The 20,627-nt window shown below is 43.8% G+C and overlaps 2 protein-coding genes across 3 annotated transcripts; one reads left to right on the plus strand and one right to left on the minus strand.

Annotated features, from left to right (window-relative positions):
• The first annotated feature begins 256 nt into the window (after positions 1-256).
• Positions 257-5,831, plus strand: DYNLL1 (dynein light chain LC8-type 1). Its single transcript, XM_074972563.1, has 3 exons — positions 257-416; positions 1,775-1,912; positions 5,439-5,831. The coding sequence occupies exons 2-3, from the start codon at positions 1,781-1,783 to the stop codon at positions 5,574-5,576; spliced, it is 270 nt and encodes an 89-aa protein (XP_074828664.1). The 5' UTR covers positions 257-416; positions 1,775-1,780; the 3' UTR covers positions 5,577-5,831.
• Positions 5,832-7,719: 1,888 nt separating this feature from the next.
• On the minus strand, positions 7,720-20,513 carry COQ5 (coenzyme Q5, methyltransferase). 2 transcript variants are annotated; one of them, XM_074972561.1, is made up of 9 exons: positions 20,399-20,513; positions 19,902-19,976; positions 17,892-18,144; positions 16,921-17,070; positions 14,589-14,813; positions 10,411-10,517; positions 9,289-9,377; positions 8,918-9,037; positions 7,720-8,382 (listed from the first exon to the last, which is right to left on the minus strand). In XM_074972561.1, the coding sequence occupies exons 2-9, from the start codon at positions 19,950-19,952 to the stop codon at positions 8,364-8,366; spliced, it is 1,014 nt and encodes a 337-aa protein (XP_074828662.1). In that variant the 5' UTR covers positions 19,953-19,976; positions 20,399-20,513; the 3' UTR covers positions 7,720-8,363. The 2 variants fall into 2 exon arrangements, with proteins under 2 accessions (XP_074828662.1, XP_074828661.1); XM_074972560.1 differs by lacking the exon at positions 20,399-20,513 and having other exon boundaries at positions 7,723-8,382; positions 8,926-9,037; positions 19,902-19,967.
• Between the last annotated feature and the right edge of the window lie 114 nt (positions 20,514-20,627).

Genomic DNA, 20,627 nt, shown 5'->3' on the forward strand with positions numbered 1-20,627 from the left:
TCCTGTTATGGGATGAGACGCTACGGGAGGGATCCTTGAACCCCCGTAGCTCCGCAGGCTCCTCACTCCCGGGCACAGGCCTCGAGCTCGGCCCCAGCAGCATGCATCCTGTCGCTATGGGAACAGACGCCAGCGCGATGCATGCCGGGCTGAAATAAAACGCAACAGTAAGAAGCTGCGGTAAGAGGTAGATGTCGGCCAATGACGTGCGCCAGAGATTGTTGCAGAGGCCAATGATTGGTGCACGCGGGGCGTGTCTTAGGCGGAGGGGGCGTGGCTGCTAGTATGAGGTCTACGGGGGTGGCGCCGCGCGGTTTTAGTCACATCGGAGAGCTGGCCGAGCGAGCGCTGGTTGAGAAGCTGCCTGCCGGCCCGCCCCATCCCTTCCCTCCGCGCTCGGAGCCGCCCAGCACACGGTGAGTTCCCGAGCGGGGCAGGACCCGAGAGCCTGGCCGAGGGCGCTGGGAGAGGTGGGGCCGCATGGAGGGAGAAGGCAGAGGCCTCTCGTCATCCCGCCGGTGGAGGGGGAAGGCGCGGAGTAGAGGAGGGCGCCCCGGGGACGCGTGGGCTCTTGTGAGCCGTGGGGGGAGGGGGAGCCATTGGGCGTGGGGGAGGGTGCTGTGATTCTGTGTGTAGAAGGGGGTGAGTGGTGGAAGTACCGATTGGGCGAGGGTCCTCGGGGGGGGGGTGTGTGCTCTGGGTGGGTGGGGGTGGGGAACCACCGATTGGGCGGGGAAGGTGACGGGGCGGGAGGAGGCCACCGGTTGGGCGGGGTGGGGAAGGGGAAGACCACCCATTGGGCAAGGGGGGGTGCCGATGGAAGTATATTGGGTTTTTAGGTGCTTTTAAAAAAAACCCCAAACATGAAGATTTGTCTGGCAAAATGAGACTGAGGACGTATGGCAGGACTGTCAGTGGACACTCCCAAAGAGCCAGCATATCTGGGAGCGCTACTCCGTAGCTTATCTGTGCCAGGGAAATTACACAGAATTTTCTAGCATCTCTATCTTCACAAAAAATATTCCAGCTTTGAATTTCATGTCCTGAAAATGTATAGTATTTTAAACTACTCAGGGTCTCTGTTTGTACTCAAATTATGATGAAGGGCTACTAGGTGGAGTCCATCCCCTCATGGTAGTGGCTATACCAGGGGTTCTCAAACAGGGGGTCGGCACCCTTCAGGGGGTCGTGAGGTTATTACGTGGGGGGGTCACGATTTGTCAGCCTCCACCACAAACCCTGCTTTGCTTCCAGCATTTAAAATGGTGTTAAATATATAAGTGCTTTTAATTTATAAGGGTAGTTGCAACCCTCTGAGTGCGATGTGAAAGGGGTCACCAGTATAAAAGTTTGAGAACCATTGGGCTGTACAGACTGATAAGCTTTAGGTTAGCTGAAAAGCCAAAAAGCAGTTCTACAGATTCTCTCTTGGGAAAGAGATCATGATTAGAGAAAATGAAAATGCTCCCAGCTATGCTTTCCTCTCTCTGTTTCAGCTGAAGTAACTGGTCTGAAAGTACTACAGCTGAAAAACTACATTCCGTTTACTTCACTGTCTGTATAACTTCTGTCCCTGGCTGTAGAGCTGACTTACTCATGCTTTGAGGAGATGTGTTTTGCATTAAGACTGGGCCAATGTTCTTAAGCTAGAAGATAGTGACCACAAATCATGCATTGTACAAGACCAAGCCTATTAAACAGATTGTCTGTGGGAGTTTTGGATGGTGGATGCTCCTACTGCTGTCAAATTATTTTGTGTGTGCGTGCTCCCTAGGTAACCATGTGTGATCGAAAGGCTGTGATCAAGAATGCGGATATGTCTGAAGAGATGCAGCAAGATTCAGTGGAGTGTGCCACTCAGGCCCTGGAGAAATATAACATCGAGAAGGATATTGCAGCTCATATAAAGAAGGTAAATGCCTGTTGTAATAGCCTTTTCCCTCTATTGATGGATATGCATGTTTTAGAATCTAGTACAGGGGTCTCAAACGCAGTTTACCTTAGGGCCAGTGCCAGTCCTCAAATCCTCCCAGCAGGCCAATAATGTCACTAATGCTGCCCAGAACCCGCCCCCCCCCCCCCCAAAAAAAAAAAAACCTCTGCCTCCCACCTGCCTAAGGCTCTGAGAGGGAGTTTGGGTGCAGAAGGGATGAGAGGTTGGGCTCTGGAGGGGAGTTTGGGTGGGGGAGAGGGTCTGGGATGCAGGCTCTGGGCTGGAGTTTGGGTGCTAGGTGCAGGCTTGGGGCTGGGGTTTGTGTGGGTGCAGGCTCTGGGAGGGAGTTTGCGGGCAGGAGGGAGTGTTTGGGAAAGGAGTGGGGTGCAGGCTCTGAGATGGGGGTGTGGTGCTTACCTGGGGCTCCAAGGTGGGGTGGGCCAGGGGGGGCCTCTGCATGCTGCTGCTCCCCCAGGCACTGCCCCCGCAGATTCTTATTGGCAGTGGGGGCAGTGTGTGCAGGCACAGCCCTGCCCTGTGGCCGGGGGGGGGGGGGCAGCAGCCACTGGAGTGAGCAGGCAGATGTTGCTTGGCTCTGCTGTGCTGCCGGGGCCCCTGTGGGGGGCAGTGCCTGGGGGCGGCAGGTGGGGCCAAGGGAGAGACCTGGCCCCAAAACTGCTGGAGCCCTGCGGGCCACATTGGGGAGGCTCGCGGGCTGCAAATGGCCTGTGGGTTGGGAGTTTGAGACCCCTGATCTAATATGAGGGGTATGCTGCCAGAAGGGAACTCTAGAGGAAAAGGTGAAGCCTTACCAGGTGCTCGGCTCATCTGAATTTGTATACAAAGGCTTTCATTTGCAAAGTAATTTTGTTATACAACTCTTGTGAAGATCTGTGTCATATATAACTGTTCTTGGGTTTGGTAACTGTTTTTTTCTTTCCTTTGGTTATTTTTTTCTTATCTTAGCCATATGCTTGTTCTGACAGCAGGGGAGCTGTTGGGAGAAGCTGCACATAGATGTTGCCCACTGTGCAAAGCTGGGGGAGGAAACTATAGTTTACCATTTTTCATACTTCAGCAGTTTGCTGAATTGGCAGTGCTAATGGAAGACGCTGGCCTGCCATAAGAATGGGAAGGTTGAATTGAATTGAGACTATGCTGAGTGGAACAGACATATAAGCAGCAATCATTGACAACATATAAAACCTAATGTCAGTCAAGTGCTCTCCTTAAACTGTTTTCTGAGTTGGTTCAACTTACTGCTAGCAATTTCCAATGAGAATAGCAAACTTTTATTTTAAAAAAAACCCACTCCTGCTTGAGATGTAGAAACAAGTATAGATTTTTTTCCCTATGATGAATGTACCACTTAAAAATAACTGAAGCAGAAACATCAGTTTAATTTACTACAAAACAATTCTATATCTTTGTCAAACTTCAGTATAACTTCCCAATGGCAGTGGACAGGGAGGGGATGTGATGACAAATATTGGACATAGAAATTAGCCAAGAGGCTTAATATAATAATCAAATACAAAACAGCTGTATACCTTTCTTGGCCCAAAGCTCTAAATTTCAGGACTGTTGGGGATGGATATTTGTATAAAGCACTTCTTAACCAGTCTGACTTTCTGGTCATCACATTAGTCTGACTCAAGTTTTGCTAGCCAAAGTGTCTAACTGTAAAACAGTACTAATTTGTGAATACATTTGGTCTATTAAATGAAGTGAGGGCTTTTCTTTTTTTAAAAATAGAGTATTAGGGCTTGTTATGCTCTGATCTTTCCCTCTGTGGATCAACTCACTATTTTCACTTATGTTCTTATGAACTAGGATAATGCAGACTAGCATGATGGACTCACTGGAATGCCTCTTAAGTACTCTGCACTTTCATTGTATGCACCTGTTTGAGATCCTGTGTCACCCCTCTTCCATAACCAATTCCTTTACTGCTTGACTTTCAGAATTCTTTTGCAGATCACTAGCAAGGGCGTTGCCCTATTGCTGGTTGAGATCCATAGCTTGAAAGCTATTGTGCTAAGGATCTACTAGGAGGATGTGCTAGATTCTTGGATGGAAGGGGAGAATACGTACACCTAGTAAACTGGCTTGAGTTATGCAAGACTTGGCAGGTGGGCAGTTGACATTAACCAGAGTACAATCTGGACTGATGAACAGCTGTCCCCTCAATTCCCTAACCTGGGGGTGTCTTTTATAAACCCTGTTTCGCTGTGAGAGCAACCACTTCTGATCTGCTCGCTCTCAACCTCCAGCATATAAATCACTCCCAGCCATACTGTATGAGTGCTATAGGCAGCCACCCATGAATTACACTGCAGGACAACACCAGCAAACTCCCAGTCCCAGACTTTCCCCCAGAAATGTGCTTTGTACTGCCCAGCACCCTCCTGGACAATACGAACTTGTATCAAGTCTGTCATTTATTAATAGAAAATGATATGCACAAGTCTTGTTATCCCAAATACTTCAGTCCAAACACACTGGTTTAGATAAAACAACAAATCTATTAACTATAGAAAAATAGATTAAGTGACTACGAGTATAAGTCAGGATTGGTTACAAGGAAATAAAAGGTAAAACTACTACACCTAACTTAACAAGCTAAGTGAATACAAAGCAAAGGTCTCTCTCACCACAAGTACTAGCAGTCTTCCTGGCTGAACCACTTTGTCAGGATTTCCAGCCCCCAGTCCAGTGCTGCTTCCTTTGTTCTTCAGGGCTTGATGCTGTGGGTAGAGAGTAAGAGAGGATTTGGGATGTCTGTCTTCTTATAGCCCTTTCTCATGTCCAGCTGATATGTGGCCAGAAACCTTATACAACTACTTTGTCAAAATGTACATTTCCCCCCATTCTCCTCCCCCCCCCCCAAAAAAGAGTGGCCACTTAATCAGGTGGGTGGTCCATTTGAGCTAGGTGACACCTGGCTGAGGTGTTGGCTAGCCTATTATCTCTGGGGAACTTGTTTGTGACTGTGTTCCAGAACATGCTGGAACATGTCCTTGGCAATATCATATGGTGGAGTTTTCTTTTACAGTCTTGCCACACCTTTGACCAGGACAATAATCATCAGGAAATCATGAGTTTTCAAATGATGCCTTACATAGTATGCTTTGTACAAAATTTAACAGCCTTGTGAAAGGGGTGAATAAAAGGATATAGACTATCACAGCAATAAAATCCTACCTGTACTCCTGCAGCTACTTAGTAAGAAAATTACTTCTGGTGTCTCATGATGTAATAACCAGCAACTGGGCAATAAAGGTAAGTCAGCAATTCCACCTCTTCCTTATTATCAAAGCTGTGGTCTTAATGCAGAGCAAAGGATATGCTGTTCTTACACACACACCCCCCACCCCCCAGTGTTTGAACACTTAATATAAAGATGTAGGTGAGAATAAAGCAGTTAAAAAAAATCTGCAACTTTTTATCTAAGAAAGGCAGTTCTGCTGTAGTAGTAATGTGCATTTTGTTTTTTTTCTTCCAGGAGTTTGACAAGAAGTACAACCCCACTTGGCACTGCATTGTGGGAAGGAACTTTGGCAGCTATGTGACTCATGAGACTAAGCACTTCATCTATTTCTACCTAGGCCAAGTTGCTATTCTCCTCTTCAAATCTGGTTAGAGCACAGTCTGTGCTAGCCAAACTTGCATCCGGTTCCAGGACTGCACACTAACTCTAAATAGAGACTGAAATCTTAAGCCTTCCCCAGGGAACACACCTTGCTCTTCAAGCCTTTTGTTGTGGTGGTAATGGACAGGGACTCCTCTGTACTAGTTTGTTTTCATTGTGGCTATAAAAAATAGCAAAAAATTCATTCTTGTATTTTCTTTCCAAAAACCTGCTTTCCATTTTAATAAAACTGTTGGATATACTCAACCTTTAAGAGTTTATTCTAATAGTTTTATAGCCATCTTGCCCACTTATCCCTATATTGATTCTTGTACTGTGGTCTTTATGAAATCCTTCTCACTTGTTTCCATGGAAAGTGAGCATATTTTCTCCAACCCAAAACTTTATCTAAAGCTGTTAGTGCAGAAAAGTTCACTGCTGGCATAGACAGGTACAACTGCCATTACTAAAGTTAGGTTGGAGCTGTAATTCCTGTGAGTTTAGCCTACACTTTTATCCATCTGATGTATGCTGCTTTTCTTATTCTCACCTAAAGCCTTTGTAAACAGGTAATATCACCATGTAGTTCTGGTCCAAGGATGAGAGTGGTTGTACACTTGCCTTCTCTATTTTATAGAACATATTAATCCATTTCTATTTCATGTACAAAAAGTTACTATGATAGAGCTTCCATTATGCTAGATACTACATAGATTCTTGAGGGTTGTGCTGGCAGAGGCTGCTATAGTCCCAGTAAGCAGGACCACTTCCACAGATGTTAGTGAGGAGGACAAGTAGTTTCTTGATGTTTAATGATGGCTGGCAATAACTTTGAGCTGGGAACTATATCCTTCAAATGCCTAGTGTAAAGCCCCAGCTTGCGAAACTTGCGGACATTCACCAGCTTCAGTACAAAGACTCCTCAGCCATCATGTCTCTGCTGCTCTACACTCCTTACTACACTTAAAAGTTACAGCAGCTTTTGGAAAAGGTATGCCAACCTCATTACCTTACCTTTTCCTGCCTTAGTAACTAAAGGGGAGACAAGGTAGTGCTTTCAGCAGCAAATAACTCTGATTTGGTTTAAAAGCCTTGATACAGCAGGGAGTTGCTACCTCCCCATTTGAGGTAGCACTGCAACAACTGTACTGTGGAGGATAGTAGCACAACTGAGGCTTTTTGATGCTGTTCTGAATTATAGAAGTAATGTTCAATAACCTTATGCTTCCTTGTTTAACACTTAAGCAACATTCATAACTGTAGAATAATGAATCACTTAATACTTGTTTGAAGACCTTGCCTTTACCTTTTTTGGCAGTGGAAGAGTAAAATATCTCTCTACTTATGTGTTGCTCTGATCTAGAGTCCAGTTGAGGTAGTTTCTCTGGACATTCTGTCAAATAGTTAGATTAAATATCCCGCTGTAGCATGAACCACTTAAGGTAGTGAATTGTGGTAGTCCTAGAATAGATGATGCACTAAGAGCTGATTAATGTGATTTAAGGGCATATGAAGTCAGTGCAGCCAAGCTCCTTTAATAGATATTTTATACTACTATAGTGATTATATACTGTTTTAGCAAGCTATCAGCAGGTTACAATAACTTATTAAGGTATTTATCACACTTCAGTCCTGCATTCTCATTCTGGTATAGAAGCACAAATTACAGACTAGCTATCTGGAGGTTTAGTGATAACTGAATTAAACTACCCACTCTAAACTTTAGTAAACATACTACCACAATGCAGCTCAAATAAGGGGTAAGTAGAGACAGAGGCTAAGATTTCAATAAAGATTTCTAGTTTTTCCACATTCCTTACCCAGATCCAAGGAAACTTCTGCAGTAATTTGTCAGCCTTAAAGGGATACAGAAGTAAACTAGTGGAAGATTTCTTCAAAGATGTGGTATAAGGTGATGGCTAGGGTATTTCACTTCTTTTTGATGCAGAGCCACCATTATAGCATTTTCACCACAATATAGTTAAAGCGAGGACTGAACAGATGTTCAGAACTTTATCCCCATCACTGAGGAAATACATTAACAGTAACTTACTACTTCTGCAGACAAGTCTTCAGACATCAGTGAGACATTTACCACAAAAGTGAAAGACTGATACATAATTTAATATCTTTAAAATAAATACACAAATACTACATGTCACACACACTTGTAATTTTAGGTGTTGCCTATATTCCCATACCCACACTGAACTTGAGTCATTACTTCAATACAATATAGGGAGGTCTCTTGTTTGAAGGCTAGTGGGTCCATGTCTACCTTCAACCAGTTCTGTTATTACAGGTGTTTGGAGTACATCTTATCCTGCTTAAATAAGACTAAGTAACTTTTGCAATATCCACACTGTACTTCAGAAGAGAATTATATGTACCAAACAAATTGTCCAATAAAAGTCTGTGAGGGTTTAAGAAAGTGGTGATCAGTTGAGTGAGCACATGCCAGGCATCAAGGAATCACCTGACCCATACTTACATAAATGGGTAAGTGCTAGAGGGATTCTAGGTCCTGACATGGTTGTAAGAACATAATTTCAACTTTTCAGAAACCCAAAATCTGAAGCTTTAGATTCTGCAGAGGGACCAAGTCTTCCCATCCCCTCAGACTATCGTGGCAGTGACGTTTTTGGAGTTGCATAGCTTTTTAGCTTCTTCAGGGGAAATACCCTTTATTCTTCAAGAGCTTTGCAAAGTAGGAGGGTCACAGTTTGAAACCTGAGTGAATGGCTACAATGCCCGCTGTTAGATTCCGATATTCCACCTTCAGAAAACCTGCATCTTCAATCATTGCCTTGAACACCTCCTGAAATATAGTAATAAAGAACACAATAGCCATAGTAGGTCAGACCAATGCTCCATCTAGCCCCGTATCTTGTCTTCTGACAGTGGCTAGGGCCAAGTGCTTTGGAAGGAATGAACAGCTTCTGGCAGGGACACTGACAGCATAGCTAATAGTCATTGCTGGACATATCCTCCATAAACTTAGTTATTTTTGTCTTAACCTTTGGACCTCATTGCCATGGATGTTGACTGTGTTGTGTGAAGTACTTTCTTACATTTCTTTTAAGCCTGCTGCTTATTAATTTTGTTGAGTGACCTCTGGTTCTTGTGTTATGTGAAGGGGCAAACAACACTTCCTCATTTACTTTCTTCACACTATTCATGATTTTGTAGACCTTTCTCATATCCTCTTTAGTCATCTCGGGTGTGGGGAGAGGTAACTGTGCAATTAGCAGAAGTAAACTAGCATATGCCTTCTTAAAGGCCTAGTCTCCTTACCCATAACCCAGCTGCCCCCATGGTGACAATCTGTACACTAAATATTCAAAGTAGAGCACCTTGTTACCTGGGCTGGAAAGCGTCGGATGCTTTCCACAAGGTACTGGTAGGACTTCCAATCTCCAGCAATAATCTCACCCAGAACAGGGATAACCTGGAAACTGTACAAGTCATAGAGCCTGCCCAAAGAGACAAGAAGCGCAGATTAACATGCAGACACCAAAATAAAACCTACTAGGACTAACTTTTTCCTAAAGAGGAATTAGTCTCTGTATATCACCTTTGCTGTAGACTTCTACAGAGTTTGGATTTAAGTATGTGATTGTGTTTCAAGGGATTAGGACTCATGTATTTTTGTCCCAGCTCAAGAAAAACCCTCATGTGTGGGATAAAAATAAAGAGAAAAGAAAAAAAATGGTCATATTCCAACCTGGAAACAAGGGGGTTGCTGACTTGACTAAATTCCAGACACAGAAATCTCCCTCCTGGTTTCAGCACACGATACGCCTCCTGAAGTGCCTGAGAGAGATCAAAAGTGGATGAACACACTGTAGGAAAGCACCCTCCCTATTAACATCTCATGAGGATGTGAAACATGGATGTTCCACCTTCTTTGGTTGGGCACAGTCCAAGCAGAAGAAAGATTGTTCTGGTTAGAGTCAGCCAAGTGTCCTGGGAACTTAAAATATTTAGACTTGGACAATAATACCACCCACCTATCCATTGTGGGCCTAAAATGGTAAGTATGCTTTAAATTAGGTAATATTTTCACGAGTCCCTTTCTGTCAGGCTAAACTCAACCCACTCAGGTCGGAGAGGTTCAATAGGGCTGCACATTATTATATTTTTTAATTATATCTGCTTTTGGGAAGAGACTGGCCTGCTTTAGGATGGTATTAAACATTAGGTATTGCAGCCTATTAGCAAGTATCCAAAGATTCATAAGATTTCAAGCTACATCCATCTTCTTCCTGAAGATGGGGAGATAACGCTACAAAACCAGAAGCAAAAAGAAGCTGACATGCAGAAAGACTTTCATCAGTTGTGTAAACAAGTAATGACATTTTAAGGAGTCAAAGCACATCTCAGAGCATGGAACATTACATGCAATTACCAGTTTGTGAAGAGATTCCCCCCTAAAAAAAAAAAAGTGATCAAAAATATCCTTTCAGGCAGAACAGTTACAACCAATCAATCTCAAAATACCAGGTCCCAATTAGAAGAGGTGACTTTACTTGCTAGAGTGTTTACAAATATTTTCTAATTTTTAAGAAAGGACTACTCAGAGCTTTCCAGAAAAATGTATGCAAGTATTTATACCATGCTTATCTCCATGATAAAAATCTGAACCCTATGATGCTTCTAGAAGGGCAGGATATTTATTAACCTCAATTTCTTTTCATTCAAGCAAACTGTAGGGCTACATCCCACTTTCTTTTACATGTGAGAAGTTGAAACAGAGGTTTCCTCATACAGGAGTGTTTCCTTCTTTTCTTGGTGCCCAGAAAACCCAGGAGAACTGTATATCCCAGGACATGTTGCCCCTGCTTACCTGGTCAATATGAGTTACATTCCGTATTCCAAAGGCAATTGTGTAAACATCAAACTTGTTGTCATTGAAGGGCAGCTCTTCAGCATTCCCAACCACCCAGGACAAGCCTTAAAAAAAAAAACAAAAAACAAACAAAAACGCACACAGATACTAGGTGTTGCTCATCCCAGAAAACCTGCAGAAAGACTAGCTCTTCACTCTGTTTTGGCAAAGGTAATACATATATAATAGGGCTGTCAAGTGATTAAAAAAATTAATCGCGATTGATTGCACTATTAAACAATAGAATACTATTTTAAATGAATATTTTTGGATGTTTTCCACATTTTCAAATTATTGATTTCAATTACAATACAGAATACAAAGTGTGGATTGCTCACTTTATATTTATTTTTTATTACTAGTATTTGCACTGTAAAAAAAAACAAAAGAAATAGCATTTTTCAGTTCACCTAATACAAGTATTGTAGTGCAATCTTTTTATCAGGAAAGCTGAACTTAAAAATGTAGAGTGATGTACAAAAAAAACTGCATTCAAAAATAATGTAAAACTTTAGTGCCAACAAGTCCACTCAGTCCTACCTCTTGATCAGCCAATTGCTCAGACAAACAAGTTTGTTTACATTTGCAGGAGATAATGCTGCCCGCTTTGTTTCAATGTCACCTGTAAGTGAGAATAGGCATTTGCATTGCACTGTTGTAACCGGCATTGCAAGATATTTATGTGCCAGACGTGCTAAAGATTCATATGTCCCTTCATGCTTCAACCACCATTCCAGGGGACATGCTGATGATGGGTTCTACCTGATAATGATCCATAGCAGTGCAGACCAATGCATGTTCATTTTCATCATCATGAGTCAGATACCACCAGCAGAAGGTTGATTTTCGTTTTTGGTGGTTTGGGTTCTGTAGTTTCCGCTTTGGAGTGTTGCTCTTTTACGACTTCTGAAAGCATGCTCCACACCCCATCCGGATCAGATTGTGGAAGGCACTTCAGATTCTTAAATCTTGGGTCGAGTGCTATTGCTATCTTTAGTAATCTCACATTGGTACCTTTTATGCGTTTTGTCAAATCTGCAGTGAAAGTGTTCTTAAAACGAACAACATGCTGGGTCATCATCCAAGACTGCTATAACACAAAATATATGGCAGAATGCAGGTAAAAAACAGAGCAGGAGACATACAATTCTCCCCCAAGGAGTTCAGTCACAAATTTAATTAACACATCTCTTTAATGAGCACCATCAGGATGGAAGCATGTCCTCTGGAATGGTGGCCAAAGCACGAAAGGGCATACGAATGTTTAGCATATCTGGCACACAGATACCTTGCAATGTCAGCTACAAAAGTGCCACGCGAATATCTATTCTCACTTTCAGGTGACACTGTAAATGAGAAGCGGGCAGCATTATCTCCCGTAAACATAAACCAAATGGTTTCTCTTAGCGATTGGCTGAACAAGTAGAAGAACTTAGTGAACTTAGGTTCTAAAGTTTTACACTGTTTTGGTTTTGAGTGCAATTACGTAAAAAACAAACAAAATCTACATTTGTAAGTTGCACTTTCAGGATAAAGAGACTGCACTATGGTACTTGTATAAGGTGAATTGAAAAATACCATTTCTTTTATCATTTTTACAGTGCAAGTATTTGTAATAAAAATAATATAAAGTGAGCACTGCATACTTTGTATTCTGCATTGTAACTGAAATCACTATATTTGAAAATGCAGAAAAACATCCAAAATATATAATTAATTTCAATTGGTATTCTATTGTTTAACAGTGTGATTAAAACTGCGATTAATTTTGAGTTAATCACATGAGTTAACTGCGATTAATCAGCAGCCCTAATATATAATTTTTAAATCATACTGTGATTCTTCTTTTTAGTGGGGGAAGACACCTCAAGTTTATACCTGCTACCCTTCAAGGTCCTGCATCATGGCAATTCCTCATCAGACAAGGAAGAAGTCCAACAAACTTGTTCCTAAATCAATCAAACACCTCCTCCTCCCCACTGGAGCTAGGTATGCTGTACCCACAGTACTCCAGATTGGGGGAATAAGACTGAACCTACCTCTTTTGCATGGCAGAAGAGAGCAACAGCTATTTGGCTGCCCTTGTATTTTAGTGTAAGGATTCGCTTCTGCAACGTTCTCACTATTACAATCACTCTTGGAGATAGTTTTTGCAATGAGTTGTACAAAGCCCACAAAACACTGAAAATGTACCCATCTGTATTGATGTCAGAATGACGTTCATGACAGAAGGTAAACTGTGGTCATGAATCCTATACACCTACAGAAGGAAGAATCATAGGGTGGAATTAAATAATTTTGGAGTCATATACATTTTTAAAAAATAGACGAATACTGGTAGGAACAAATGTCCTGTTCCATCCACAGATTGGAGTTCCCGAGCTTTATATGGATTTTATGAAATGCAGACATTTCATAAAAAGTTGCCCCAAAACAATATTTCTTTGTTTGAACACACTGGTTATTGTCTCTCTATTTATCAGCACTGGAGAGCAACAAAAGATTATTGTAGTAACAGAGATGGGCTACAATTCAAGAGGCCAGACAACCCAGTGTTTGACCTTTGAGCTCCCCCTTCTGGAAGAAGGCATGAAGTCAGGGGGTAACAGAGAAGAAATCAAGAAGCTGGAACTGATATGAGAGAACAGGCATTTGAAAGCAAAATGATCTTATCTAGTTTCCAGGTATTTCTATTGCACACATTAGCCTAGATGACCAAGTTACTTCTACAAGAAATCATCAGCTTACTTAAGCAACTACTAAGACGGGGGTGAGGGCAGGAAATCACAGACATTATTAAAGTCATTCAGTGTTGCATCACCACAATACAAAATGAGCCCTCTACAGGATTCCTTTATGTCATGTGGCCTACATATAGCACATTTTCTTCTCCACCTTAAAAAAGGAGAAACAATTAAATTATCTTTAGGTGCTCACCAATATTTGCAATTCTTTTGATTAAGCCTGGGGGAAAAAAAAAGATTTTTACCTTACTAATTCTCTCTCTGATTGGGAAACATTGATCTGTTTCTTCAACAGTTATTTCTCTATGCACTACTTGTACCAATGACGTAATCAGGAATGCAGAGAGAGCTGGGTGTAGTAATTGGTTTGGGGGTATGTAACACTAAAAATTTTACCTGCTCCCCAAAAAGTTCATCAAGAGGAAATGAGGGAGTTGAAATTATGTTTTCAGTCAAGTTTTAAACGTTTCAGGGGTACTTCAAACGTTGAGACTGACTGTATCTTCCAGTTACTGTTGATAAATCTTTAGTTTAATTTGAAACAAGGGCTGGTATTAAAAACAGTGTTTTTAAAGCCAATTTAAAACTGAAAGTCTTACATAAAATATACCACATTTAAATACATATAGTAAATCTTATTTAAGGAATGTTTCTCTAATTAAAGTGGGAGAGGACAAACAACTATTCTACAAATACTGTGTATTCAGCACAATTTATTACTTACTTCTTAAATTAATCCTGATCGAAAGGACCAACATGGATTAACCCATTGACCTGCAAACTAAATATTTAATACGATTCAGATTCCAAAAGCACTATAACCCATTCTCTGTGGCAGATATTATCTCTATATAGGTTTGTTTCTTGGTTTTTTTTTTTTTTTTGGACTCATGTCATTTTTAATTTGCTGCCTTTATTTTTAAAGTATCGCTTCTGAAATCTGTGGTGTAGTCAGATTCTTAGGGCCAAACTATCCTGTTTCATACCTACTCAGCTTGACTAAATTCAGGGGAATTGCACTGGTGTAACAGAGCAGCGTTTTGCTCATTGGCTGATTCTGAAGGAGAATCAAACACTGGGCTTCAGATTAATGCTCAGACTTGTATTTTCAAAGGGATACAAGTATTAAAGAGACTCACGGTGCCTCCATAGAGAGCATAACTCCTAGTTGCTGAATTGTCATGACAATTGGCCAGCTCTTGTACATCATCTTACTTACCCTCTCTTTCCATACTGTTGATAAAAATCCTGCACCTGATATTTGCCCATCAGAAAAGTTACTGCTCCAGGCAAATAAGTAGAATTTTGGACTATCATTACATAAGGATTTTTTTAATCTAAGTTTCTATCACTCAGAGACCTACTACAGAAGTGATATAATGCAGGACTTACCTTCAGAGTAGCCAAGATGTTGTGCTTTCTGCTTTCCAACTTTTATCATTTCCTTGTTAATGTCACAGACCACCACTTGGGACCCTCCTGGCAATTTAAGTTCCTCTTCCTCGTAACTCTTAGAGATTTCTTGCCATGATAAATTCTGATGGGATTTCAGTTTCTGTCTGATCTGGTGCTCCCACTGGGAACGAACGTAATTGATAAACCGAAAGGCGATGTCACCTGTATTAGTTTTGAAAGGAAGATGCAAAATGTGGAATATTTTCTGATATTATAAAAATTAAATATTCATCAGGAAGTTAGGACTTTTAATATTTAGATAAACTGGAACTAACATGCTCCCTAGCTTTATTTTTTTAGATGAAACATTAACAAGTCTGTTTCCCCCATTATTGTTAGTTGAAACAGAGTTTCTATAGGTGTAAGTGGTGGCTGGTGGATCCCTAGAAGGACTAGATAGCTTAGCTGGCGACGCAGGTGCCTGGCCGGGCTCTGGAGTCTTGCTGCCCTGCTCCTCTCTGGACTTTCCCTTTCCCATCCAGGATGTTGGGGAATGCCCTCTCCCGGTGTGCTTCCCCTGCTTCTTAGCAGGTACCGGGGATTGGGACCGGAGCCGGGAGACCAGTTGCAGTGGCACACATTGCATCCATGCCGCTGCGCTCGCTGCAGAGTCTGATCTCGGCGGCTCAGAGACTGGCATGAGGGCCGACTCCATGAGGAGCGCTTATGTCCTGCTCCTTTTTAGTTCTTGGCTGGAAGCTCTTGCAGATGCTGGGACACTTAGCATTAATGAGGGCTTCTCCCAAACACTTCAGGTAACTTTGATAAAGGTCAGGTCGTTGATCCACATAGGCTTTTTACAGCGATCACAAGGCTAGAAGCCCAGGGACAGGGCATGCCTCCTCCCTGGGCTAAGTCCTAGCGGTGACTTATCTACAATACAATTTGCTAGTCATTAAGAGAACAAAGAAACTACTTATCTAGAACTATTTACACAATGTGATAGTGAAAAAAACACTGGGTAAAGACAGGTTTCAGAGTAACAGCCGTGTTAGTCTGTATTCGTAAAAAGAAAAAAGAAAAGGAGTACTTGTGGCACCTTAGAGACTAACCAGTTTATTTGAGCATGAGCTTTCGTGAGCTACAGCTCACTTCATCGGATGCATAGCATATTGTGGAAACTGCAGAAAACTGTAAAGAAAACGTTTCCAGCACTGTCACTGGTGGCAAGAAGGAACTGAGGGAGGGGGCCAGTGGCACCCTTATATTGGCGAATATGCATGCCACTCCTGATGGCTCCAGGGCCAGTCCTTATGGATACCACTGAGGGAAAAACTTCCCGCACCGGTGCATATGGTGAGCGCACAAACCTAACATGGAATGGACATGAGCAACACATCTCAAAGAACGGCAGTTACAAAAGGTAAATAACCATTTTTTCTACAAGTGTAATACTTTGCACTTCTAGAGCAGCTTTATCCAAGGATCTCAAGTGCTTCAAAACGTTAGAAAACTAAGGGTATGTATTCACTACCAACATTAAAGCGCTGCTGGCTGTGTAGTTGCAGCACCAGCGCTGGGAGAGAGCTCTCCCAGCGCTGTAAAAAAAACCACCCCCATGAGGGGAGTCACTCCCAGCGCTAGCGTACTGTCAACACCACCACTTTACAGCACTGAAACTTGCATTGCTCAGGGGGGTTTTTTTTCACACCCCTGAGCAAAAAAGTTTCAGCATTGTAAAGTGGCAGTGTAGACAAGGCCTAAGACTCAACCCTTCCCCTTGAAGGGTAGAAGTTATCCTCATTCTCCAGAGAGGGAAACTGAGGGACAGAGAAGTAAATTACTTGCTTAAGGTCATAGTGTGTGTGCGGCAGAGCAAATAATACAACCCAGTATTCCTGACTTCAGGCCCATTATTTAGCCACCAGACCAGTTGTCCCCAAACTTTTTATGTTGTGTCCCCACTTACCCGGAATGTAATCTGGTCATGCCCCAGGGAGCCCAGGGACTGAAGCCAGGGCTGGGACTGGGACTGGGGCCAGGGCAGAGCAGGGCTGGGTGGCACTCCCTCTCTGAGGGCCCCCCCGAATGTTCCTCCACGCCTCCCTAGGGGGCAGGCCCCACAGTTTGAGGACTACTGCACTATACAGTGTTCTCTATAAAGTCATGTAAATGTTGTAATAAGTGCAACTATGATTTCTATTGTCTATACTGTACTTATTTTCCATTTTCATATATAGGTAGATTAACTTCTGCTCTCCATTAAGGAATCATTACTCCAGCAAATAGTATTCCTTAATAAAAGTACTAGAAATAAAATGGAGTGTACCTGTCCCTCCAGCAACATCTAACAGCTGAGTTCCTGGGTAAGGGTTCATTTGATGCAGCAGGATATCCTTCCAGAGCCGATGAATCCCCAGACTCATTGAATCATTCATTATATCATACTTCTTGGCCACACTTTCAAATACACGGTAAACTGAAATAAAATTACATTATAATGCAATATATATCACTTTGAGGTAGCAGGGCAAAGCATGTCACTTAAATTCACTTCTATGTATTCACTGTCCTCTTCTTAGGTCTATACTAACACATGGCTCCATAAAGTCCCAGGCAAAAATCCTATTTTTTTAATCTCATTAGTTAGATTATCATACTTCACAAAGTTTATATTTTGTTACATGCATTTACTTTCAACACATTCCTATGTTTCACCACGGTCCCAATCTAGAAGACACCATGTGAACGAAGTGCAATTTGTTTGAAAAGTTATTTATATTTGGATTAAATGAAAGCATTCAAATAAGCATCAACTTGCTAGGACATTCTCATCCCTCAGACAGCTAATCCTTGAGGTACACAACGCACCTGTTGAAAAGGTTTAAATATTCGTATTAGGGTAGCTCTAACAAGTTCCAACCAAGATCAGAGATCTGTTGTGCAAGGCACTGTTCAGATACAAAGCAAAAAACACTCCCTAGCACAAAGAGCTCTCATTATAAAATGACCAGACACAGGGAGAAGAAAGACTATATGGAGAGAGCAAGTGACTTGCCTGGGGGGGGGGGGGTCCTCACCAGGGGATCAGCGACACAACTAGAAACAGAACCCAGGTCTCCTCGGTCCATTTTGTTTCACAATAACTGGACCGCACTGCCTCGTACAGTACACCAGTCACTGGGGCATTGGACAGCCCAACAATCTCTTCCCATCTCGTCCTCCTCCCTCCCCAGAGTCTCCCAGTTCGCTCGCTAGATCCCCGTCCCAGTCGCCCCGCCTTGCTCCTGCCCCCCTCACCTTTCTCCCCTTTCTCCGCCTCCGACACAGTCTGGAATCCGAAGCTCATCTCCCCCTCTGCGACAAGGCACCGCGCCCCACTGAAGAGCCCCCGACCTATAGACAACAACTTCCCATGACAGCGGCTGTGCAGAGCCCGACAGGCCACTACTCCAATAGAGGCCGCCATCTTTGGTAGCGGCGTGAACTTTGCACTCGCATAACGCGGCTCCGAGTCATGTGACACTTCCGTCCCAGCCAATAGGAAGCCCGCCTGGAGAGGAGTAAATAAAGCGCGTGATTCTCACTGGCCATACGGCAGGGAGGGCGGGTTTTACTAGGTAACAGCCAACCCGAAGCCGGGCCCACGGAACGTGCTGCTGAGGGGAGAGGCGAGCGGTTCCCGAGGAAACAGGGGCATGGGCTCTCCGATGCTGGGGCACGTTCGCCTCCCACCCAGAGAAACGGGCTTTGCACCGCGACCCCGGACCGCCCGCCCCTCGCGCCTGCCCCGGGACCCCGCCTCGCGACCCCCCCCACCGCCTCTCGCGTCTCTCCCGCCGGCCCCCTCCGCCCCGCCACCCCGGACCGCCCGCCCCTCGCGTCTGTCCCGGGACCCCGCCCCGCGACCCCCCACCACTGCCTCTCGCGTCTCTATTCCCCCCACAGCTCAGCGCCACAACCCCGGATCTTCCACCCCTCGCGTCTGCCCCGGGATCCCGCACCGCGACCCCCAACCCCCACTGCCTTTCGCGTCTCTCCCCTCGGCTCAGCACCGCAACTCCGTATCTACCGCCCCTCGCGTCTGCCCCGGGACCCTGCACCGCGACCCCCCACCACCGCCTCTCGCGTGTCTCCCGCCGGCCCCCTCCGCCCCACGACCCCGGACCGCTCGCGCCTGCCCCGGGACCCTGCACCGCGACCCCACATCACCGCCTCTCGCGTGTCTCCCGCCGGCCCCCTCCGCCCCGCGACCCCGGACCGCCCGCCCCTCGCGCCTGCCCCGGGACCCTGCACCGCGACCCCACACCACCGTCTCTCCCGCCGGCCCCCTCCGTCCCGCGATCCCCCACCACCGCCTCTCGCGTCTCTCCCGCCGGCCCCTAGGGTCACCACACAGTAGCAAGTGTGAAAAATCAGGACGGGGTGGGGGGTAATAAGCCCTTATATAAGAGAAAGCCCTTAATATTGGGACTGTCCCTATAAAATTGGGACATCTGGTCACCCTAGTGGCCCTGCATGCACCATGACCCACATCCCACCGCCCTTCACCTGTACCCTGCACTGCGACCTCCAACCCTCACACCTCTGGTCCTGTGCTCTGAGGAAATCCTGAAATCAACGCCATTCTCTCAGGCGCTCATTTCTAATTTCTAATGTTACATCTGAGCCCACAACCCTCATTCAGTTGCCACATCAGTGAACCAAGCACGTGAGTAAGAGCTGCACAATAAATATAGGCAAAGCAGCATTTAGGGTACTACTTTCCAATAGCTCACATAGCACTCTTCAGCTAAGAACCTCTAGCAGGTTACAAGTGTTAGTTAAGTTTAGTTGTCCTCATTTAGGACTGATTTTTTCTCAAATATGGGCATTTCTATCAATGTATAGACATCATAATATGCATGGTAATAAAGTCCCAGATCCATGAATGCATTTAGGAACCTAACTCCTATTGATTTCAATGGAAGTTATGCACCTAAATACATTTGAGGATCTGGCCCATAGTCATGTTCACATGTAAGTCAAACAACTTTATAAACCAGTTTAACCACTCCTGCTTTTAATACATGTTTGAACGTGACTGAACGCCCTGGCTAAGCAGAAACATAGCTGCATTTAAAATTTAAATATGCTATTACAAATTTCAGGTACATGAGTATGTGTGTTATAACTCCATTGTGGTCTGATCTGTTTATTGACTTTTTTGTAGGTACTTAAGTTTGTGTAGTTTAGAACAGAACATATCAAATACCCAACGCTTTGTACATTATTATTTAGATTGTGGTAGCACCCAAAATAATGTGTTACACATTTCCGCAAACCAGAAGAAGACACTGTTTGACTCAGGGATTCACTCATGTAGAACAACTTGCAGGATCACAACTGAAAAAGATAGACAAAGGGATACAGCGTATAAGACTAAGCACCAATCCTGCAATTAATTTTGCGTAGCCCTTCCCCTTTGACTTTTTGATTTTGGAGCCCCTTTAACTTCACTGGGGCTCCATGAGAGCAAATGCCTCTGCCCATGCAGAAAGTTGTAGGCTGAGGGCCCTAGTGAGCCATGTTCACAACTGATTAGTTTACTCCTTATCAACCCCTTCTCTTAAATGAGTAGTTCACTCATGAAATAAATAACTTGATGATTTAGCTAAGTTTACATGGCTTTGCAGAAGTAATGGGTCTTCTCATAACATAAGAACTAGGGGCCACCACATGAAATTAATAGGCAGCAGGTTTAAAACAAAAGGAAGTATTTTTTCACACAATGCACAGTCAACCTGTGGTTGATGGTTGATGATTACCTGTTCTGTTCATTCCCTCTGGGGCAGCTGGCATTGGCCACTGTTGGAAGACAGGATACTGGGCTAGATGGACTGGACAAGCGTGGGGAGGGCATTCCATGTATATAGGACAATGAGGAAGAAAGTGAAGAGACTTGAGGGAGAAGCAGATAAATAGATATGAAGGTTAAAACTGGTATCTTTATAAATATGAAGATAAGGAGATACTAAAGTACAAATGTACTTCTTC

This window comes from Natator depressus, chromosome 15 (assembly GCF_965152275.1).
Source record: "Natator depressus isolate rNatDep1 chromosome 15, rNatDep2.hap1, whole genome shotgun sequence".
NCBI classification, from domain to species: domain Eukaryota; kingdom Metazoa; phylum Chordata; order Testudines; family Cheloniidae; genus Natator; species Natator depressus.